The following is a 17,922-nucleotide window of genomic DNA, read 5'->3' on the forward strand; positions in this document are numbered from 1 at the left end:
TTAGGCAGCGTCTCTTGGCCCAGTCTCCCAAGGTCTTTCCCGCACACCATTATAGTAACTGAGTCCACCCACTTTGCTGCTGGCTGTCCTCTTCTCTTTCCTTCCACCTTTCCCAGCATTTCTCTTTTCCAGAGAGCTGGATCTTCGCATCCTGTGTCTGAAATAGGATAATTTGAGCCTGGTCATTTGTGCCTCGAGGGAGAACTCTGGGTTGATTTGTTCAATGATCCATTGGTTTGTTTTCTTGGCTGTCCATGCTATTCTCAGGAGGCTTCCCTAACACCAAAGTTCAAAAGCGTCAATACTCTTCCTACCCTGCTTCTTCAAAGTCCAGAAAAGGCCATGAATGGTTATTTATTTCTTTTGACTTTGTTGGGGGGAAAGATATTTTAGGATCTGCTCCGTGAGTGCCTAGATAGCTCAGCTGGCTTTTTGTACTGTCCAGGGCAGTCGGGGGTTGAGGCACCATTTACTGCTCTAGATTTCAATATCTTGGTCAAACCTTGCACCCAAATGCAGCCTTGTCCCCAACCTTATGCTTAATGTAGTCTCAAACTACAACACCCATCAACTCCAGCCAATCCAGGTTGCATTGAGCAGAAATGATGGAAATTGTAGTTCAACACATCCGGAAGGCACCAAGTTTAAGGTTACAGTGAGTATTTTACAAGGTTCTTTATTTTCTCACAGTGCTACTTGAAGCCAATTTAGTGGCCTGCTAGAACCACTGAAATGAAGCAGAGCTTATAACACAGCTGAGAAGCTGACACAGAAAAAGAATATTATCTTTAAAATAGCTTTAATGAGCACATCAGAGAAACACGTTATTGATCTTACACACTCAGCCCTCCCAAGCATAAAGAATCACACGCTTAGACAGATTAGGTTAAGATAAGTAAAAGAATTTCTTACTGACTTTATTGTTGCTTCTGTTACATCCATCTTGGTGGAAAAGATGAAGTTCCTTTGTTCTTCTTTTTCTTTCTAAATACTTAGTTTGCCCTAAACTCTCAGCCCTACAGCTGCCAAGAGCTGCGTGGAAGAAAGGGGCAGAATCCTTCATCAAGGCCCGAGCACGTGGCCCTGATGAATGGAGAGCAGAGCAGCATGCTTGCTTCTCCCTGGGTGGAAGATGGAGAGAAGAGAGAAAGAGGAAGTGGGAGTGGCAACAAACAGCTTCCTCAGAGTTGCATTGTGGGACAACTCAATTTACATGCGAATTCACATGCTAATGAGGCATGCTGGATTTGCCAGGACTTCCAACACTACTTTCAAACATGACTCCCTCCCTCCCTCCCTTCTTTCCTTCAGTTCTGGCCCTACTGCTTTCTGGGTCTTATCATCAAATCAGACAGGAATATGTGTGTGCAGTTTGGTATATAATACTTAGCGGAGAGTACAGATCTATGGATTAACATCTGACCAAGCTGAAAAAGGTAAAGGGTCCTGCAAGATGGAGGCTCAGCAACCCCTCAATTGGAGGGAATGCCCAAATGATATGATCCCAAGTAGCATATCCATCTCCGTGCTCCTCTGTCTTGTTTCTCTGCAGATTCATGGCATCATAGAATCATGGAGTCATAGACACCTAAGTTTGGAAGGCATCTTGGAGGACTTGTAGTCCAACCACCTGCCCAGGGCAGGAATTTTCATGATAGTTGTCCAACCCTTTGGATGGAGCCTCCACAACTCTAGGAGCTGGACTGTTCCACTGCTTAATAGTTCCCACCGTCAAGGAATTTCTCCTTATTTCAAGTTCAGCTTTCCCTCTGTGAAGCTTCCACCCATTGGTTCTTGTCCTAATGTCAGGAACTATGGTGAATAAATCAATATCCTCTCTCCTGTTACAGCCCTTCAAGTATTGAAAGGTTGCTATCATTATTAATTATTAAAAACATTAAAAACTATAAAAACCGAACTAAAAAAAAGTGGACAAAGGGATGTTAATAATAAGGGAGCCACCTCACTAGTTCCTCCGTCCCCTGGGGTCCCCAGGCCTGCTGGCAAAACCAAGTCTTGAGGGACCTCTGGAAGCTCAACCGTGACAAGGCTGACCTCACCTCAAGGGGGGAGAAGATCCCACAACGCAGGGGCCACAGCAGAAAAGGCCCGCTGCCCAGGGCCCACCAAATGTAGCTCCCTAGATGACAGAACCCATAACATACCCTCCCTGCTAGATCTGGTGGGATGGGCAGATGAAATCAGGGAGAGGGGGTCCCCCAAACAACCTGGTCCCATGCCACGAAGGGCTTTAAAGGTCAAAACCAGCACCTGGAAGCAAACCAGTAACCAATGCAGCTCGCAAAGCAGAGGTGTAACGTGTGTTCTACCAGAAATACACATATCTACTTCTGCCACTACATTCATCACTCATCCCTCCCAGGAACACCCTCCACTACAATCAGCCAGCACAGCAGGACTTGTGGGGCTGATCTAAGTAATGTGGTAGATTTGTGCTGGGAGGGACAATCCCTCACTTGCCTATGCAGGGTCTGGGACAGTCCCTGCCAAAAAACATAGAACTTCGCCCAGCAACAAGATTGGCCCATCTTGCTGAAAATCTACTTAAGTATTAAAGGCACTGGGAGAACTAGTTTGGTGTAGTGGTTAAGACACCGGGCTAGAAACTGGGAGATGGTGAGTTATAGTCTCGTCTTAGGCACAAAGCCAGCTGGGTGAACTTGGGCCAGTCACTCTCTTTCAGACCTAGGAAGGAGGCAATGGCAAACCACTTCCAAAAATCCTTGCCAAGAAATCTGCAGGGACTTGTCCAGGCAGTCACCAGGAGTCAACACTGACTCGGAAGCACACACACAGAGAAAATTAAAGGCACTAGAATTCCCCTACTCCTACAGGTTGTGTAGGAGCTGAGGCTAGAAGTTTTCATGGGCTGTTTCCACAATACCCTTAACCTAGCCAGCTCCTAATCCAGCCCTATCTCCTCACCAATGTTTCTGGCAGCAATCAGAATGGTGGGGTCAAAACCAGGGGTCCCCAAACTCTTCAGCTCATTGACCCCTTCATGAAGTTTCATTTTGTTCATTAACCCCCATACCATTGACCCCATATATTTCAACAGTACTATGAATAATAGTAATAATGATACTGATAAAGATGATGATCATGATAACAACAACAAGAAGCACTGATCTCGGATAGTCCCATCGACCCTTGGGGGTCCATATTGACCATTTTGAGGAGCCCTGTCAAAACTCACTGCCTGTGAAATAAAAGGGTCACTTTTTCCAAGAAGTGATTGAAATTAAAAAAAACTCAGCAATAGGAGGGGACTGGCAAGACTTCATTCGCTCACAAGATCCCTCCCCATTGGCCAGGGAGGCAGCAGGAGGCACCGCTTGGCCAGGGTAGACCACTGGTATTTGGGAAGTGTCTTCTGTGATTCCGAATTATGGCAATTCTACCATATGACGATGCAAAGAATTTTGAAACTTAATATTGAGATGAAACTAGACCTTTTCTTATTGGGACTTATGGATAGCCAATAGAAATGAGTTATGGAAGACTAATTTTATTTATGGTAACCGCAGCAAGATTATTATAGGCACAAAGATGGAGAAATACTGAAATACAGGCAGTCCTTGACTTGCGACCATTCGTTTAGCGTGCCATTCGAAGTTACAACAGCGCTGAAAAAAGTGACTTATAATTGGTCCTCGCACTTACAACTATCACAGCATCCCCACGGTCATGTGATCAGAATTCAGGCACCTGGCAACCAGCTTGTATTTCTGACGATTGCAGTGTCCCGGAGTCGTGTGATTGCCATTTACCACCTTCCCAGCTGGCTTCCAACAAGCAAAGTCAATGAGGGAAGCTGGATTTGCTTAACAACCACAATTCACTTAACAACCATGGTGATTCACTTAATGACCATGACAGAAGAGGTCATAAAATTGGGTGTGGTCATGATGCCTCGCTTAACAACTGCACTGCTTAATGATGAATTTTATGGTCCCTATTGTGGTTGTAAGTCAAGGACTACCTGTACCCACACTGCTGGGATGGCGATGTGAAGATGGCAGAACTAACAGAGATGGAAAAGCTGACCTGTTTGGTCAGGGACTAAATAATAAGTCCTTTTATAAAAGACTGGAAACCTTTTATAAACTTTTTGCTGAAAATGGGAAAAAGTGAAATGGCGATTTCTGGATTTGACAGTTGAAAAAAGTTTGAATAAGGGGCTGAAGGGATTTCTATAATGTTAAGGAGAGAGGAGGGGTAATGAGGTTGTCTGTAACTGCTGTCAAGAAGGGTGCAAGTCGCTTCTTCATCTTTTCTTTCTTTCTTTAACAGTATTCTTCTCTGCACTTTTCTCTTTTCTCTTTTTCTTTCCTTCATATAAGTCTGTATTTGCCTTTTAGCTAGGTAAAAACTTTTAATAAAAATAAAAATTTGTTGTTTATTCGTTCATTCACTTCCGACTCTTCGTGACTTCATGGACCAGCCCACGCCAGAGCTTCCTGTCGGTCGTCAACACCCCCAGCGCCCCCAGGGACGAGTCCGTCACCTCCAGAATATCATCCATCCACCTTGACCTTGGTCAGCCCCTCTTCCTTTTGCCTTCCACTCTCCCCAGCATCAGCATCTTCTCCAGGGTGTCCTGTCTTCTCGTTATGTGGCCAAAGTATTTCAGTTTTGCCTTTAATATCATTCCCTCAAGTGAGCAGTCTGGCTTGATTTCCTGGAGGATGGACTGGTTTGATCTTCTGGCAGTCCAAGGCACTCTCAGAATTTTCCTCCAACACCACAGTTCAAAAGCATCGATCTTCCTTCTCTCAGCCTTCCTTATGGTCCAGCTCTCGCAGCCATATGTTACTACGGGGAACACCATTGCTTTAACTATGCGGACCTTTGTTGTCAGTGTGATGTCTCTGCTCTTAACTATTTTATCGAGATTTGTCATTGCTCTTCTCCCAAGGATTAAGGGTCTTCTGATTTCCTGACTGCAGTCAGCATCTGCAGTAATCTTCGCACCTAGAAATACAAAGTCTTTCACTGTGTCTACATTTTCTCCCTCTATTTGCCAGTTATCAATCAAGCTGGTTGCCATAATCTTGGTTTTTTTGAGGTTTAGCTGCAAGCCAGCTTTTGCACTTTCTTCTTTCACCTTCATCATAAGGCTCCTCAGTTCCTCTTCACCTTCAACCATCAAAGTGGTATCATCTGCATATCTGAGATTGTTAATGTTTCTTCCAGAGATTTTAACTCCAGCCTTGGATTCCTCAAGCCCAGCATGTCGCATGATGTGTTCTGCAAAAATAAAAATAAATTATGGCAATTCTATAATGGAGAAGTCTGTTCTTCCCTTGTTCTTTCTCTCCAGCGCTGCTCTTGGTTGAACTAGGTGGCATAGCTGAGTGAGTAGAACTAGGTTACCCCTCTGGGGTGGCTAAATCTAACCCGCTTGAAGTTGACTGAGCACTAAACCCCTTCTTGATGTCTCCGTGGCACCCTCATATCACTCCCTTCCGCTGACCCAGTTAAACATGGAACGGGGCCGGTATTTCTGCTGAACAAACTCAGCAACTTCCCCTCCCACACACAGAAACATATTCAGGCCTCTTTTGTTCAGCCATGTGGCTGAGTGGAAACATCTGCTTGTCCACTGCTAGTCTGTGTGGTAGGTCTGGGTTTCCTGGTGGAAGCAGAAGTTTCAGTGAGCTTTTTTTTTTTTTTTAGCATCTGTCAGAAGCAGAAATGCCTCAGATCCAAAAGAAGGCAGGCAGTTGAAAGTAGACGCTCAAGTGTCTGGAATGGTGAAGGAAGCCGAGACTTCCAGAGGAGATCCAGCTGGATAAGGAGAAGAAGGTAAGAAGGGTCCAAAGCCACCCTAGAAAGTTGACTGCTTTCAAGTGAGACAACAACTAGGAAGGAGGCAAATGTAAGTCCAGATGATTTTGGGAAGTGGAAAGGATTTGGTGAATGAGGAGGGGTGTGTGTGTGTCTGCCTTTGAGTCACTGTTGACTCCTGGCAACTCCCTGGACAAGTCCCTGCAGTTTTCTTGGTCAGATTTTGGAAGTGGTTTGCCCTTGCCCGCTTCTTCTGAGAGCTGAGAGGGAGGGACTGGCCCCAGGTCACCCAGCTGGCTTCGTGCCTAAGGTGGGACTAGAACTTACCATCTCCCAGTTTCTAGCTTGGTGCCTTCACCACTATACCAAACTGGCTCTCAAATGAGAAGGTACCTAACTTATTATGCCACTGCACTTATGGAGTGAATGTGAAGCCAGGGATGCTGACAGGCCAGTGATTTTCAACCTCAGCAACTTGAAGAATTCTGGGAGAAAATTGTGATAGGCAATTGTAGAACTTGATCTTAAGGGGGTGGCGGGGTGGATCATTAGATTGCAATGCATGTTGCCTCACTTACTTGTGGCAAGTAGGCTCTGCGGAGTGGACCCTGCGTATTTGTCTCAGACATCTGCTGTAGTAGCACCACCGCTCAAATCCTTTAAGCTTTTAAAACACTGTGGGTCGGTGTTTTTTGTAAGTGAAACTTCTGGTTACCCCTTCCAGGGTAACCTTTGGGATTCTTCATTAAGATCAATAATGGGAGAGAGATTTCCCTAAAATGATTTGTTGATCCATCGGCATTGGTACAAGTGGAAATGAAGGGGAAAATGATGAAATGTATGTTGTGACATCAACCCCAGCATTTTGTACTTGGGGAGGAGGAGGAGGAGGAGGAGGAGGAGGAGGAGGAGAATTGTCCTGACTCCCACAATAATAATAACAACAACAATGATGATGATGCAGGATGATGTCGCAACCCACATTTTATCATTTGCGCTCTATAGTTCCCTCTCTGCCTCCATCACTTCCATAAGTCTCCTGCCATTTGCTCTTGTGTTCTTTGTTTTTCAGAATACTTCCCCAATAACATTGGAAATGAATTCTCTTTTTGGAGATAAAATATGTAATAATGGTAAGTGTTGTTTAGCTTATATATTTCACCCTTTGAAATTAAACTTCTTCAGAAGAATCCATGTTCTAGAACTGGGGATGACCTCGGGGGCTTTCCAAATGGTGATTTAATTGCAAGTTGAAGCCATTGTTAGTCCAAGCCAGCTCAACGACAATCCCTTAGCAAGTGTTCTTGGAAATTAGGATTTTGGAGATACATCTTGAGTGTGATAGCCCACTGAATATATATGTCCTAGGTCGTGGGATACCGGCAACAGTATGTTGGCTTGCAAGGTAGCCACTAGATTAGAGATTGAGCTTGCATAGAACAGCGTAATCATGGTTGGTGCTTATAGTGTATTGGCCAAAATGTGCCAAAATGGACCAGCATTGCCCTTACCATTAGCAGGAAATGTTTCATAAAGCACGGGTATGATTAAGACTAGCAACTTTTACTAAAAAGCATTAGGTGAAAGCCTTGGTTGGCCAAAGCCATGATGGATGATACAGTCTGTGGGGATTGCAGTATACGAATCTTATCTACCTCTATCATCTCAGATTGCAACTTGGAATCCAAGAGAAATGAATGATAAAGACCATGAATCAATGAATGAAATGAAAAAAAAAGAAAAAGAAAAATATGTATGTTGTGTTTTTGTGAAAATAAGAGACAGAGGAAATACAGAACTGAACCATGGTGGACTGATCGTGTGATGTGGGACTGATGAATACATGTATAGAAGTGATAGCATAGATTTAAGCATGAACAAAATGGCTAAAATGTGTGCCAGAAAGTATGAATTGATGTAATCTAGACTGTTGTGGGTCCATGTGGAAATAGGAGGTAGTAGACTGATGGTCCATCCTCCAGTCCATCCTCCAGGAAATAAAGCCAGACTGCTCACTTGAGGGAATGATATTAAAGGCAAAACTGAAATACTTTGGCCACACAATGAGAAGACAGGACACCCTGGAGAAGATGCTGATGCTGGGGGGAGTGGAGGGCAAAAGGAAGAGGGGCCGACCAAGGGCAAGGTGGATGGATGATATCCTAGAGGTGACGGACTCGTCCCTGGGGGAGCTGGGGGTGTTGACCGACAGGAAGCTCTGGCGTGGGCTGGTCCATGAAGTCACGAAGAGTCGGAAGCAACTAAATGAATAAACAACAACAACAAGACTGATGGTAGTTGGATATTACACTCCAGTGAAGAGTGATAAAGAAACAGAGATGAGTTTTGGGGAGACATTGTGCAACACTCTAAATGAATGGGATCTGTGGGACGTACATAGATAGATCAGGGTGTGATGAGAGACAGCATAAAAAAATGAATGGACTAAGACCCAATAATGATGAGAATGATTATTTGTTTGGTGAGTATCTGCTGAGAAAAATGATCTATTGCTTTCAGATATATGGTTTAAGCATAAATCTGTTGATACGCACACCTAGAAAAGGACAGCAGCTAAATCTGAAAGTATGATGGGTGAGAGAATGCTGTAAAATAGTAACGCTGCAGCAAGCATGGATGGCGTAAATGGAGAGATGTTGAAATAGGGAAGTGGTTTGCTTATGGAGAGGCTGTGCTACTTGTTGAACATGAGTTGAAGACTATTCTTGGGTCTGATGACAGGAAGAATGCTGATATTATTCCCCTAGACTACGAAAAGATGGCAAGAGTGTGTACAGAAAAGGGATTATTTCCCAGTGGGCCTTGGTAAAAAGCTGGGCAGAATTCTAACTGAAAGAACTCAAGAGGCCACCATGATCAACTTTTCGGAGGTACACCCTGAGAAATGGATTTGTGTGAAAAAGGAAGTTTACTATGCAATTCTTGAGAGAAAATGTGTGATAAAACGAAGGGCCTTGAATTATGGAAAGTTTCATAATGATAGCATTATGGAAATACAGAGCTGAAGGTTCATTTATATTATTTATTTATTTATTTATTTATATTCCGAATTTCGTCACTGCCCCTCTCATTCAGAAAGCGACTCTGGTCGGTTGGTCGGTTGCTGGGTTTTGCAGTCAGCAATAAATATTGATATTGTCTTTTCTCTAATCAATTTGGCCATTTCAGCAAATCCTATCATCTTCACCAACTATTCCTCCATTGTAGGTAGTACTGAGCCTTTCCATCTTTGCGCATATAATAATCTTGCTGCTGTTATCATGTATAAAAACAAAATTTCATGTCCTTTTTCCAACTGTTTATATATAGCCTCCAATTTCAATTTTATTCAGCCTTTCCAATCCTCTGATTCAGGGTATGTATTTGAATCCAAAACTTTCTAGCTTTTTTACACATCGACCAAAAGTAATAAAACATCCCTTTTTGTTGTTCACATTTCCAGCATAAATTTGAGGTACCTTTATATATTCTCAACAATTCCTCTAGTGACATATACCAACAGTACCTCATTTTATAAAAATTCTCTTTAAAATTATAATATAATGTAAATTTCAATTCTTTCAACCATGTATTTTCCCATTGTTCCATCTGTATATTATAACCAAAGTTTTTAGCCCACTTTATCATACATTCTTTCACTTGTTCTTCTTCTGTTTCAAATTTCAGTACATTATTTTAGCAATTACATGTCCATCATTTGTACACCATTCTGTTTCAAACTCAATTTCGCAATGGTCAAAACCATAAATTCTTTGACCTACTTTAAATCTTTCTGATAATTGTACGTAAGAAAACTGTTGACAAGCATATCCGTCTGCACGAGAACTTCTCTTGCGTTTATTTTACATTCCCCTTGACAAAATTCTAGTATCTCATAATAGGTTAGTCATTTGTGCTTGCTTATTATTTCTCGTCTGTAAAATGCTTCTTGTGCTGAGAGCCACAAAATTATTATCAGGCACAATGTGGGTTTGTATCTATTCCATATTCTCAATATAGCACATCTACATAGTGGTTTTTAAAATCCACATTAACCTTGACTTTGTCATGCCACAGATACCCGTGCCACCCAAATCTCAGGTCGTGTTCTTCAAAAGTCTTTCATTTCTCAGCAACACCCACACTTTCACCCAAACCAAACAGCAAGCTGCAAAATACAATTTCAAATCAGGTAGACCTCTTTCCTTTGCATCTTGTAGCATCTTATATTTAACTTGTGGTTAAATATATAAATATAACCTGCCACACAAATTTAGATACATCTTTCTGCCATTGCTGAATGGTGCCTCAGTTGTCAAAACAGGTATTGTCTGAAACAAAAACAGCATTCTAGGAAAACATTCATCTTAATCACAGAAATTCTCCCCAGCAAAGAAAATTGTAATTTTTCCCATCTTAACGTATCTTTTTAAACTTCATTCCATGTTTTAACATAATTATTTTGAAATAACATACAATTCATGTTTGTCAAAATAATACCCACATATTTTACCTTCTCAATCTTAAAACCCGTTTTATTCATCAATTCTGTTTGATCTTCTATTTTCATATTTTTTGTAAACATCTTCGTCTTCTGTTCGTTAATCTTAAAACCTGCTGATGCACCAAATTCTTTTAGTTTGCCCATTCATATTTCAGTTCCCTTTAAAGGATCTTCCAGAACCAACACCAAGTCATCTGGAAAAGTTCTTAGCTTATAAGTCTGAGTCCCTCTGGTGGGAGGAGATGGGTGGTGACGAATTTGATAGATAAAATTTTACTCCTATAATCCTCTCATCTTGTCTTATATCTGTATTCAATAGTTCAAGGGCCAAAATAAAGAAGAGAGATGACAATGGCAGCCCTGTCTTGCTCCTTTTTGTATCTCACACGGTTTTGCTAGCTCTCCATTAACAATTATTTGTGCTTTCTGCAAAGTATAAATCAGATCTTACCCATTTTATGAAGTCCTCTCCAAAATTCGTATCTTCCGAAACTTTAAATAGAAAAGCCCAGTTCAAACTGTCAAAAGCCTTCTCTGCATCCAAGAAGATCAATGTGGCTTGTTTTTCATTATGTTGCCCCAAATATTCCAAAATGTCCAGCATGTTTTTAACTTTATCCTTTAACTGTCTTTTAGATAAAAACCCACATTGATCCTCATGAATAAATTTTTGCAAAATTATTTTCAGTCTGTCAGCTAGAATCATTGTGAGCAACTTATAATAATTATTCAATAGTTATATCGGTCTATAGTTTCTCGTTAAATTCAAATCTTGCCCCTCTTTGGGTATTATTATATTATTATATTAGCCTCTTTCCAACTCTCTGGCATCTTTCCTCCCTGTAAAATTGAATTAATCAAATTCAAATATGTCCCAAGGAAAGAATTTGTCCCACTAGATTTTTTTTTTTTAATTGGTTTCACTGAGAAATTGTTGGAGAATTTTTTCTTCTGGGGAAATCTGGAGAAATCATTCACCCTATTTCTCTGCCCACAAATCTGGTGGAGAATGTCACCATTTGGGCCCAGTTCTATCAATGCCTACTTTGATGTAAGTCTCATTAAGTTCACCAAGGTTTACTCCCAGGTAGGTGGGTATGGGATTGCATTTTGAGTAGATGTCAGACTAGGCTTGCTGTCAAAACTCACGTGAGTCATTCTTAGAAATGAATTTGAAAAAAACACCACCACCAAAGTAGCTATCTTCTCTTGTTATTGGTTGCTGTTGATTTTTCAATAGTTGACAATTGGAACTCTAATGCAAGTCAGAAAGCTGCCAGGAGACTCGCCATCAATTCCTTTTTTAGATTAAATGGTAAACATTTTGTAATTGCTTTGATTCTGTTTTATGATACAATTCCAATATCATTCCAAACTATTCATCCATCCATCCATCCACCCATCATTAGGAAGAACAGAAAGCTGGACAGGGTGGAAGGGAACTCTCATGTCTACGGCAGATCGCTTTAGGCCTGAGGACCACTCTCGGCCTTTGAGCATTTGCTAAAGGAAACCCTTGGGAAAATAAATAGATAGATAGATAGATAGATAGATAGATAGATAGATAGATAGATAGATGGCGCCAGGACAAAGAAATGGATAATGTCATGGCAAAGCCAAACTTTGGTTTAATTAAATTTAATTATTTTTTTAAAAACCCACAAATGTTACAGACTTCATATGGGATCATGGGTCTGCCCTTCACTGCTGCCCTGCAATCCCCAGGAAAGATGGGCTCGGTGGAAGGCATTGAATTGCAGATAGGTGCAACCCTATGCATTGCCAAAGATCTTTTTGCCTTAGAATTCAATGTGTAGCACAGCCCTTGTATTTGAAAATGTTCCCATTCTGTCATATTAACATTTTACAATTCAATAGCAAGTTTTAGGAGATTCTCTGTAGGCCACATTTCGGGTACAGCAAAAGATGTTGCCATCTCTGGTCTGTGGCCTTATGATTCACTGTAGCCTTGTGATTTATGGTTCACTGTAGCCTTATGTGGTCAGTAGCCTTATGATTCAACCTTATGATTCAGGGTGATGTGAATCTGGGTTATATCTAGAATAACCATCATAGTCCAGGTAATGAGGTTTGGGTCCCTTTGATGAAGCAAGGCTACCTAGTGGGACCCAGGGGGCATACCTGCTCTCTTGTATCATTCCCTGAGGTTCAGAGGGCCCTGAACCTTCTGTCCATCCACAAGACCTGAAAAATCTGGCACTGGCTCCAACCATTGGCCAGACTGTGGGATGAGCCCACATAGAATGCAAGACCTTTGAATGCACAATACTGTATGTTGGTTGGTCTTGGTCACTTCTGTTATTCCATAATGTTGTTGTTGTTGTTGTTGTTATTTTATGTTACAAAGGCATAGTAAAGTATAGTAAAATATAGTGTATAATTTCTTTTTAAAATTATAAGCTGCTCAGAGTCTCTCTTCCAAATTGGGCAGCCATATAAATCGAATGAATGAATGAATGAATGAATGAATGGGTCACGATAGACATAGTGATGGAGAAGAAGGGACCACTGCTCAGTGATGTCTTTCCTGATGAATCTGCTTGCAGGATGTACTTTTCCACAATGGGCAATACTTGTGGCAGCTGGTGTTGTCTTCTTGATGCTGTTGGCAATTGTTGTCCTCTCCATATGCCTGTGCCGGGTCTGTAAAAGAGGTGAGTATCTAGAGTTGAAAAGTTGCTGGGGTGGGGTCTTTAAACATGGGCACAGAAATTCAGGCCCTCTACTACGAATTGAGATGTGGAAAGTTGAGTTATATATTTGTTAATTAACTTCAATATTCTAGAGCTCTGTTTGGACTTTTTGCTGATAATTTGAAAAGGAGAAGATGTTATCTATTTGATTTGGTTATTACTAAGAGATGTATTATGGGATGAAGAGTTTCATATTTATTAAGAGGGGTGAAGAAATTATGAAATGGTTTATACTTGTGATGAGGGTGGGAAGTTGTTTTCTGAAAAAGGGGGGTTGATTTTTTAAATATATTTTTTGTATTTTTTTATCTTTTACTGTTCTGTATTTATTTTTTATCTTTTATTGTTCTTTTTATAATTTTAATAAAATTATTAAAAAAAAGAAATTTGGGCCCTCTAAAGATGGGGATAAAATGTTTGGAAATGCAGAACACCCATTTTTGCACTGGTCACTGACCATAATGAAGTCTGTTCTGTTCTGTTCTGTTCAGAACTCCCATTCTCCACATTTTTGTAAAAAAGAAATCAGCTTTTTTTTTCATTGAATCCTCATTGGAAAAACAATAGCACAAATTAGAACAGTTTCATGGGAATATTTTGAAATCAGAAAACTGATGGACATCAGATAGAAAGGTTTCTAGCATCATGGAGGTAAATGCATCTTTCTCTCCCAAAAGATTTTTTTAATAAGAAAAAAGGATGGGAAAAGTGATGGGAAAGCATGGAAAGATTATAAATCGAAGTTCTCAACATCAGGACTGCACTGAGTTGGGCTTGATGACCTAGATCAGGGTTTCTCAACCAGGGTTCTGCAAGAGGTCACTGGGGGTTCCCTGGGAGATCATGATTTATTTAAAAAATTATTTCAAATTTGGGCAACTTCACATTAAAGAGATAAGTTTCATTCTTTATTTTTAGTTTAAGAACACCCTTAATGCATATATGCAGGCCTACCCATGAAACGAATATAGTAAGTTTGTAACTTCTGGCCTATATTTGAGCCTGAATGTGCAGGGGTTCCCTGAGGCCTGAAAAATATTTCAAGGGTTCCTCCAGGGTCAAAAGGTTGAGAAAGGCTGACCTAGATGTTTATTTCAAACGTTATGATTCTGTTACAGACTAGACCAGTGATTCTCAACCTTGACAACTTTAAGAAGTGGGGACTTCAATTCCCAGAATTCCACAGCCAGCTATGTTGAAGTCCACGCTTCTTAAAGTGTGGAGTTGAAGTCCACACTTCTTAAAGATGCCAAGGTTGAGAAACACTGGTCCAGACAATGTAAAGAAATCTGTGGGATTTTTTGTCTTGCAAAATGCCATGATTCATAAAAGTCTATCATAGCCCAGTTCCTCATGCTGGGTAGAATCTGCTTGTATTGTTTGTCCCACTCAAAAATCTGCAAATCCTACCTCCTTTATCCAAGACAGATGCATCCTAAAAGAATGTGTATTTCCGAAAGTTGAAAGTGGATGTAATAACTGATGGACTAATTAGCAGGAAATTATATGGGGAAAATGATATGTAAAATTATGTAAACGAAGGAAAGTTGATATTCCTCTAGATTTGATTGCTATTGCTTTTCATAGCTGATGGAAGTCATTGCAACATCTAAATTAAAAAAAAAAGACTTCAGTATATTCCTGATGATGCTGATTTGGGTTGCAAATACAAAATACTGTGCATGGCAGATTGTGCTTAACCCTTACCTGTTAGTTTCCCATATAAAAATATCTGGATTGTCTGATAATCTCTGATAATGCAACATCTTTGCTGTCCATAGCTAAAAGACACCAAATTCTAATCTGAATAATATTTTTTCTACCACTCTTTTGCCTTTGCAGTGAAGAAGCTAAAACTGTCAGAGGTACGTACAGTGGGATTTAGAGTGGGATGGGCAGAATGTAGGGAGGTGAATTTTGAAAGATGCTGAAAACTTCCTGACATCCCAGTTCTCTAAAGTTAATGAAAAATTTAAAGAATGCTCCTCATTCCTGTCAACTTGGGCTGATGAGAGTCGCTGGGAGATGGGTGCTATATAAATTTAATAGATGATGACGATGATAATGACGATGATGACGACGATGGTGATGATTGATGATGAAAACAGGGAAGCATTGGGGAAACTTAAGATCAGATTTTGTCCCAGCTTGGACATCAGCTAAGGGTTTCTGGTCCTCCTGTTCTGCACCTTGGTTGATCGATGCAGACTCCTGACGTCCAGATAAATTTAATTTAATTTCTCCAACTTTCAGTTGCAGAAACCCACTGGGTGACTTTAAGCATTGCCCCTCAGCCCAACCTACCCTACAGGGTTGCTGCTGTAGCGATAAGAGGAAGGAGAGAATATTAGAGATATTTCTAAGAAGGATATAAAAAGTGAAAACTAAAAAAAAATGCAGAGGAGGAGGAGAGAAAAAAGTAATAAAGAAAAAAGATATATAAAGAAATGACTCCATCAAGACAGGTACAAACTACTTCAGTAACTTATCACCTTCTCTGATATTTCAGCAAAGGATCTCTTCTTCCTATGTCTGATCTCTTATCATTAGACAAATGATCAAGCCTCGTCATTCAGTCCTAATCAGCAAAAGTCCATTAAGAGTTGCCAGGCTACAGGAAGGGGGACGAAGAAGGCCAGGACTTGAAAAGGGCTGAAGGAAAGCGGAGTGGAGGGCTTTGCATCAATGGGTTGGGTTTCACCAGAAGAAAGGAAGGGGTCTAGAGTTCGAAATGTGGCAGGGGAAATTTGGAAGTTGGAGTTTCTCTCATTGCTCAAAGGGTTCAGAGGGAGGTGGGAAGGGGAGCACGGAAGCAGGGGCATCCAGCGGTGGGGGGGTGGGGGGGTCAGAAAAGTCAGATTGGCAGCCACAATTCTGTGCTCAAAGCCCCACCCCTTTTTATGTGTGTTGTGGTGCAGAGAAAAAAAGGGGCAGAGCTTCAATCGCACAGTTGTGGCTGCCATTTTGATTTTTCTGACATCCCTTTGGAAGCCCTTGCATAGGGCAGGGGGGAAATTTACAAACTGACCGTGTCAGCTGCAGTCTTCTAGCACCAACCTTCAGCTCAGTCCTTTCTCAATTCATCAGGGTATGTCAGAAAACACCTTTGAAGCTGACGTGCATTATGCTGAATTACAGAACCTTCCGGACTCCAGCAGGGGACAATGCGATGGGGGAACCAGCCCAGACACGCAGGCCGTTCAGAACAGTGACTATGCAACAGTGGCTGTGCTGAAGGAAGTTCCCAGCCAGGAAAATGTTGTCAGTGACCAGCCAAAAGAGGACAGTGGGGTGAAGGATGGGGAGGGGGAGGACCATATATCTGTAGAAGCAGAATGAGTTTCATGTGGCTTGGAATAAGGGAGTCAGCCAAGGGGAAGAAGCTTTGTGTATTCCAAGTGGATGGTAAGTCTCTTGCACTAACATTTTCCTTCTCAAGAAGCCCAATTCTATAGCTATATTGTTTATGCATGTTTAGTATATATTCATATATCGTCTGCAGGTCTGTCCCCATGCTCCAGTCTCCAGCCATGATGTACAAACTGAATCAGCTTGGATTTTTGCAGGGAAAACAAGAGAGTGGGGAACGGAGATATTTTCTCAGAATACGTAGAATCATACAGTCATAGAATCATAAGGCTAGAAGGGACCATGGAGGTCTTCCAGCCCAACCCTTTGCAGGAATCTTAATATTGTCCCAGACAAATGATTGTCCAATCTTTGCTTGAAAGCCTTGTGTGATGGAGCCCCCATAACTCCAGGAGGCAGACTGTTCCACTGTTTAATGCCTCTCAGGGTCAGGAGATTCCTCCTTATTTCAAGTTTTGATCTCTCTCTGTAAAACTTCCACACATTGTGTTATTGTCCTACTCTTGGGAGCTATGGAGATTAAATCCACACCCCCTTCCCTGAGTCAACCCTTCAAGTATTGGAAATGCCTCCCCTTATCTTTTTCATCTTCAGCCTAAACATACCCAGTTCCCTTAGCCATTCTTACGATTTAGTCTCTAAAGCCCCTTACTTTATCATTCTTCTTTACACTCTCCCAGTTTGTCTGTGTCTTTGTAATGGTATGTGGGAAAGACCTTGGGGGACGGGGTGAAGAGATGCTGCCTAGGAAACGGTCAGATAAGAGACGGCATAGCCTGCAGCTGCATAATGGGTGGAGAAAGAGGCTCAGGAGGGACCCTCTCTTGTTTCTCGGGCTGTAAAGGAGACAACAGGAGATTTGAACTCTGAAACTTGGAAAATTCTGTTAATGTAGCTTTAGAATAAAGTAGAATTAGCTCATCTGGTCGTGTTTCCTCTCTGGTCTACCTGGGAAAGCTGACAGTCTTCATAATCAGTGAGGTGGCCATATTATAGGCTGGGAAGCATAGATTCAAATGTTCAATCACTGATGTGAGGCTTGGATAAGGCATTTTGATCACCCTCACCCAGTGGTAAGAGTGGTAAAAGTATACAATCACCGTTGTGTACTGTTCTGAGCATGTTGTGCAAATACAAGCAGAAAATGAGTAGAAATGCACTTTTAAGAAAAGATACTCCATGCTGGAAAACATTCTGTACTAATGCTGTAAAGATTCATGGTCTTTTCCAGCAGACCACTGATTAAAAAAGGGACAATCCCCAGAACTCGGAACATCTTCCTTATCTGATTCCCCAGCCCCCTTATTATGACTGGAAGTAATAGTCAATGCATTATTGTCATTCCTTGGATAATAGCCTTTTGTACTTATTTATATTTCGTTACTGACTAAAGGGACATCTGGATCTTTAGTGGTAGGAGGAGGTACAGGAACAACCTAAGAACATAAGCGCCTGAGTGGATCAGATCAAAGGTCACCTAGTTTATACTAGTGTTTCTGGCTCCTATAAAGACTAACTTGATGC

At 41.3% G+C, this 17,922-nt stretch overlaps 1 protein-coding gene across 1 annotated transcript; it reads left to right on the plus strand.

Annotated features, from left to right (window-relative positions):
• Window positions 1-5,604: 5,604 nt before the first annotated feature.
• On the plus strand, window positions 5,605-16,535 carry LST1 (leukocyte specific transcript 1). The gene is made up of 5 exons (XM_063291271.1): window positions 5,605-5,829; window positions 6,884-6,944; window positions 12,883-12,990; window positions 14,872-14,894; window positions 16,117-16,535. Exons 2-5 carry the CDS (start codon window positions 6,908-6,910, stop codon window positions 16,366-16,368), a joined length of 420 nt encoding a protein of 139 aa, XP_063147341.1. The 5' UTR covers window positions 5,605-5,829; window positions 6,884-6,907; the 3' UTR covers window positions 16,369-16,535.
• The last annotated feature ends 1,387 nt before the right edge of the window (window positions 16,536-17,922 follow it).

This window comes from Candoia aspera, chromosome 2, assembly GCF_035149785.1.
Source record: "Candoia aspera isolate rCanAsp1 chromosome 2, rCanAsp1.hap2, whole genome shotgun sequence".
NCBI classification, from domain to species: Eukaryota; Metazoa; Chordata; class Lepidosauria; order Squamata; family Boidae; genus Candoia; species Candoia aspera.

What these genes read in the sequence shown, in the direction of transcription:
- LST1 (XM_063291271.1), top strand. Translation starts at nt 6,908, where the DNA reads ATGAATTCTCTTTTTGGAGATAAAATATGTAATAATG. An exon ending in AGATAAAATATGTAATAATG is followed by an intron (nt 6,945 to 12,882) that starts GTAAGTGTTGTT and finishes ATCTGCTTGCAG; the next exon opens with GATGTACTTTTCCACAATGG. An exon ending in GTGCCGGGTCTGTAAAAGAG is followed by an intron (nt 12,991 to 14,871) that starts GTGAGTATCTAG and finishes TTGCCTTTGCAG; the next exon opens with TGAAGAAGCTAAAACTGTCA.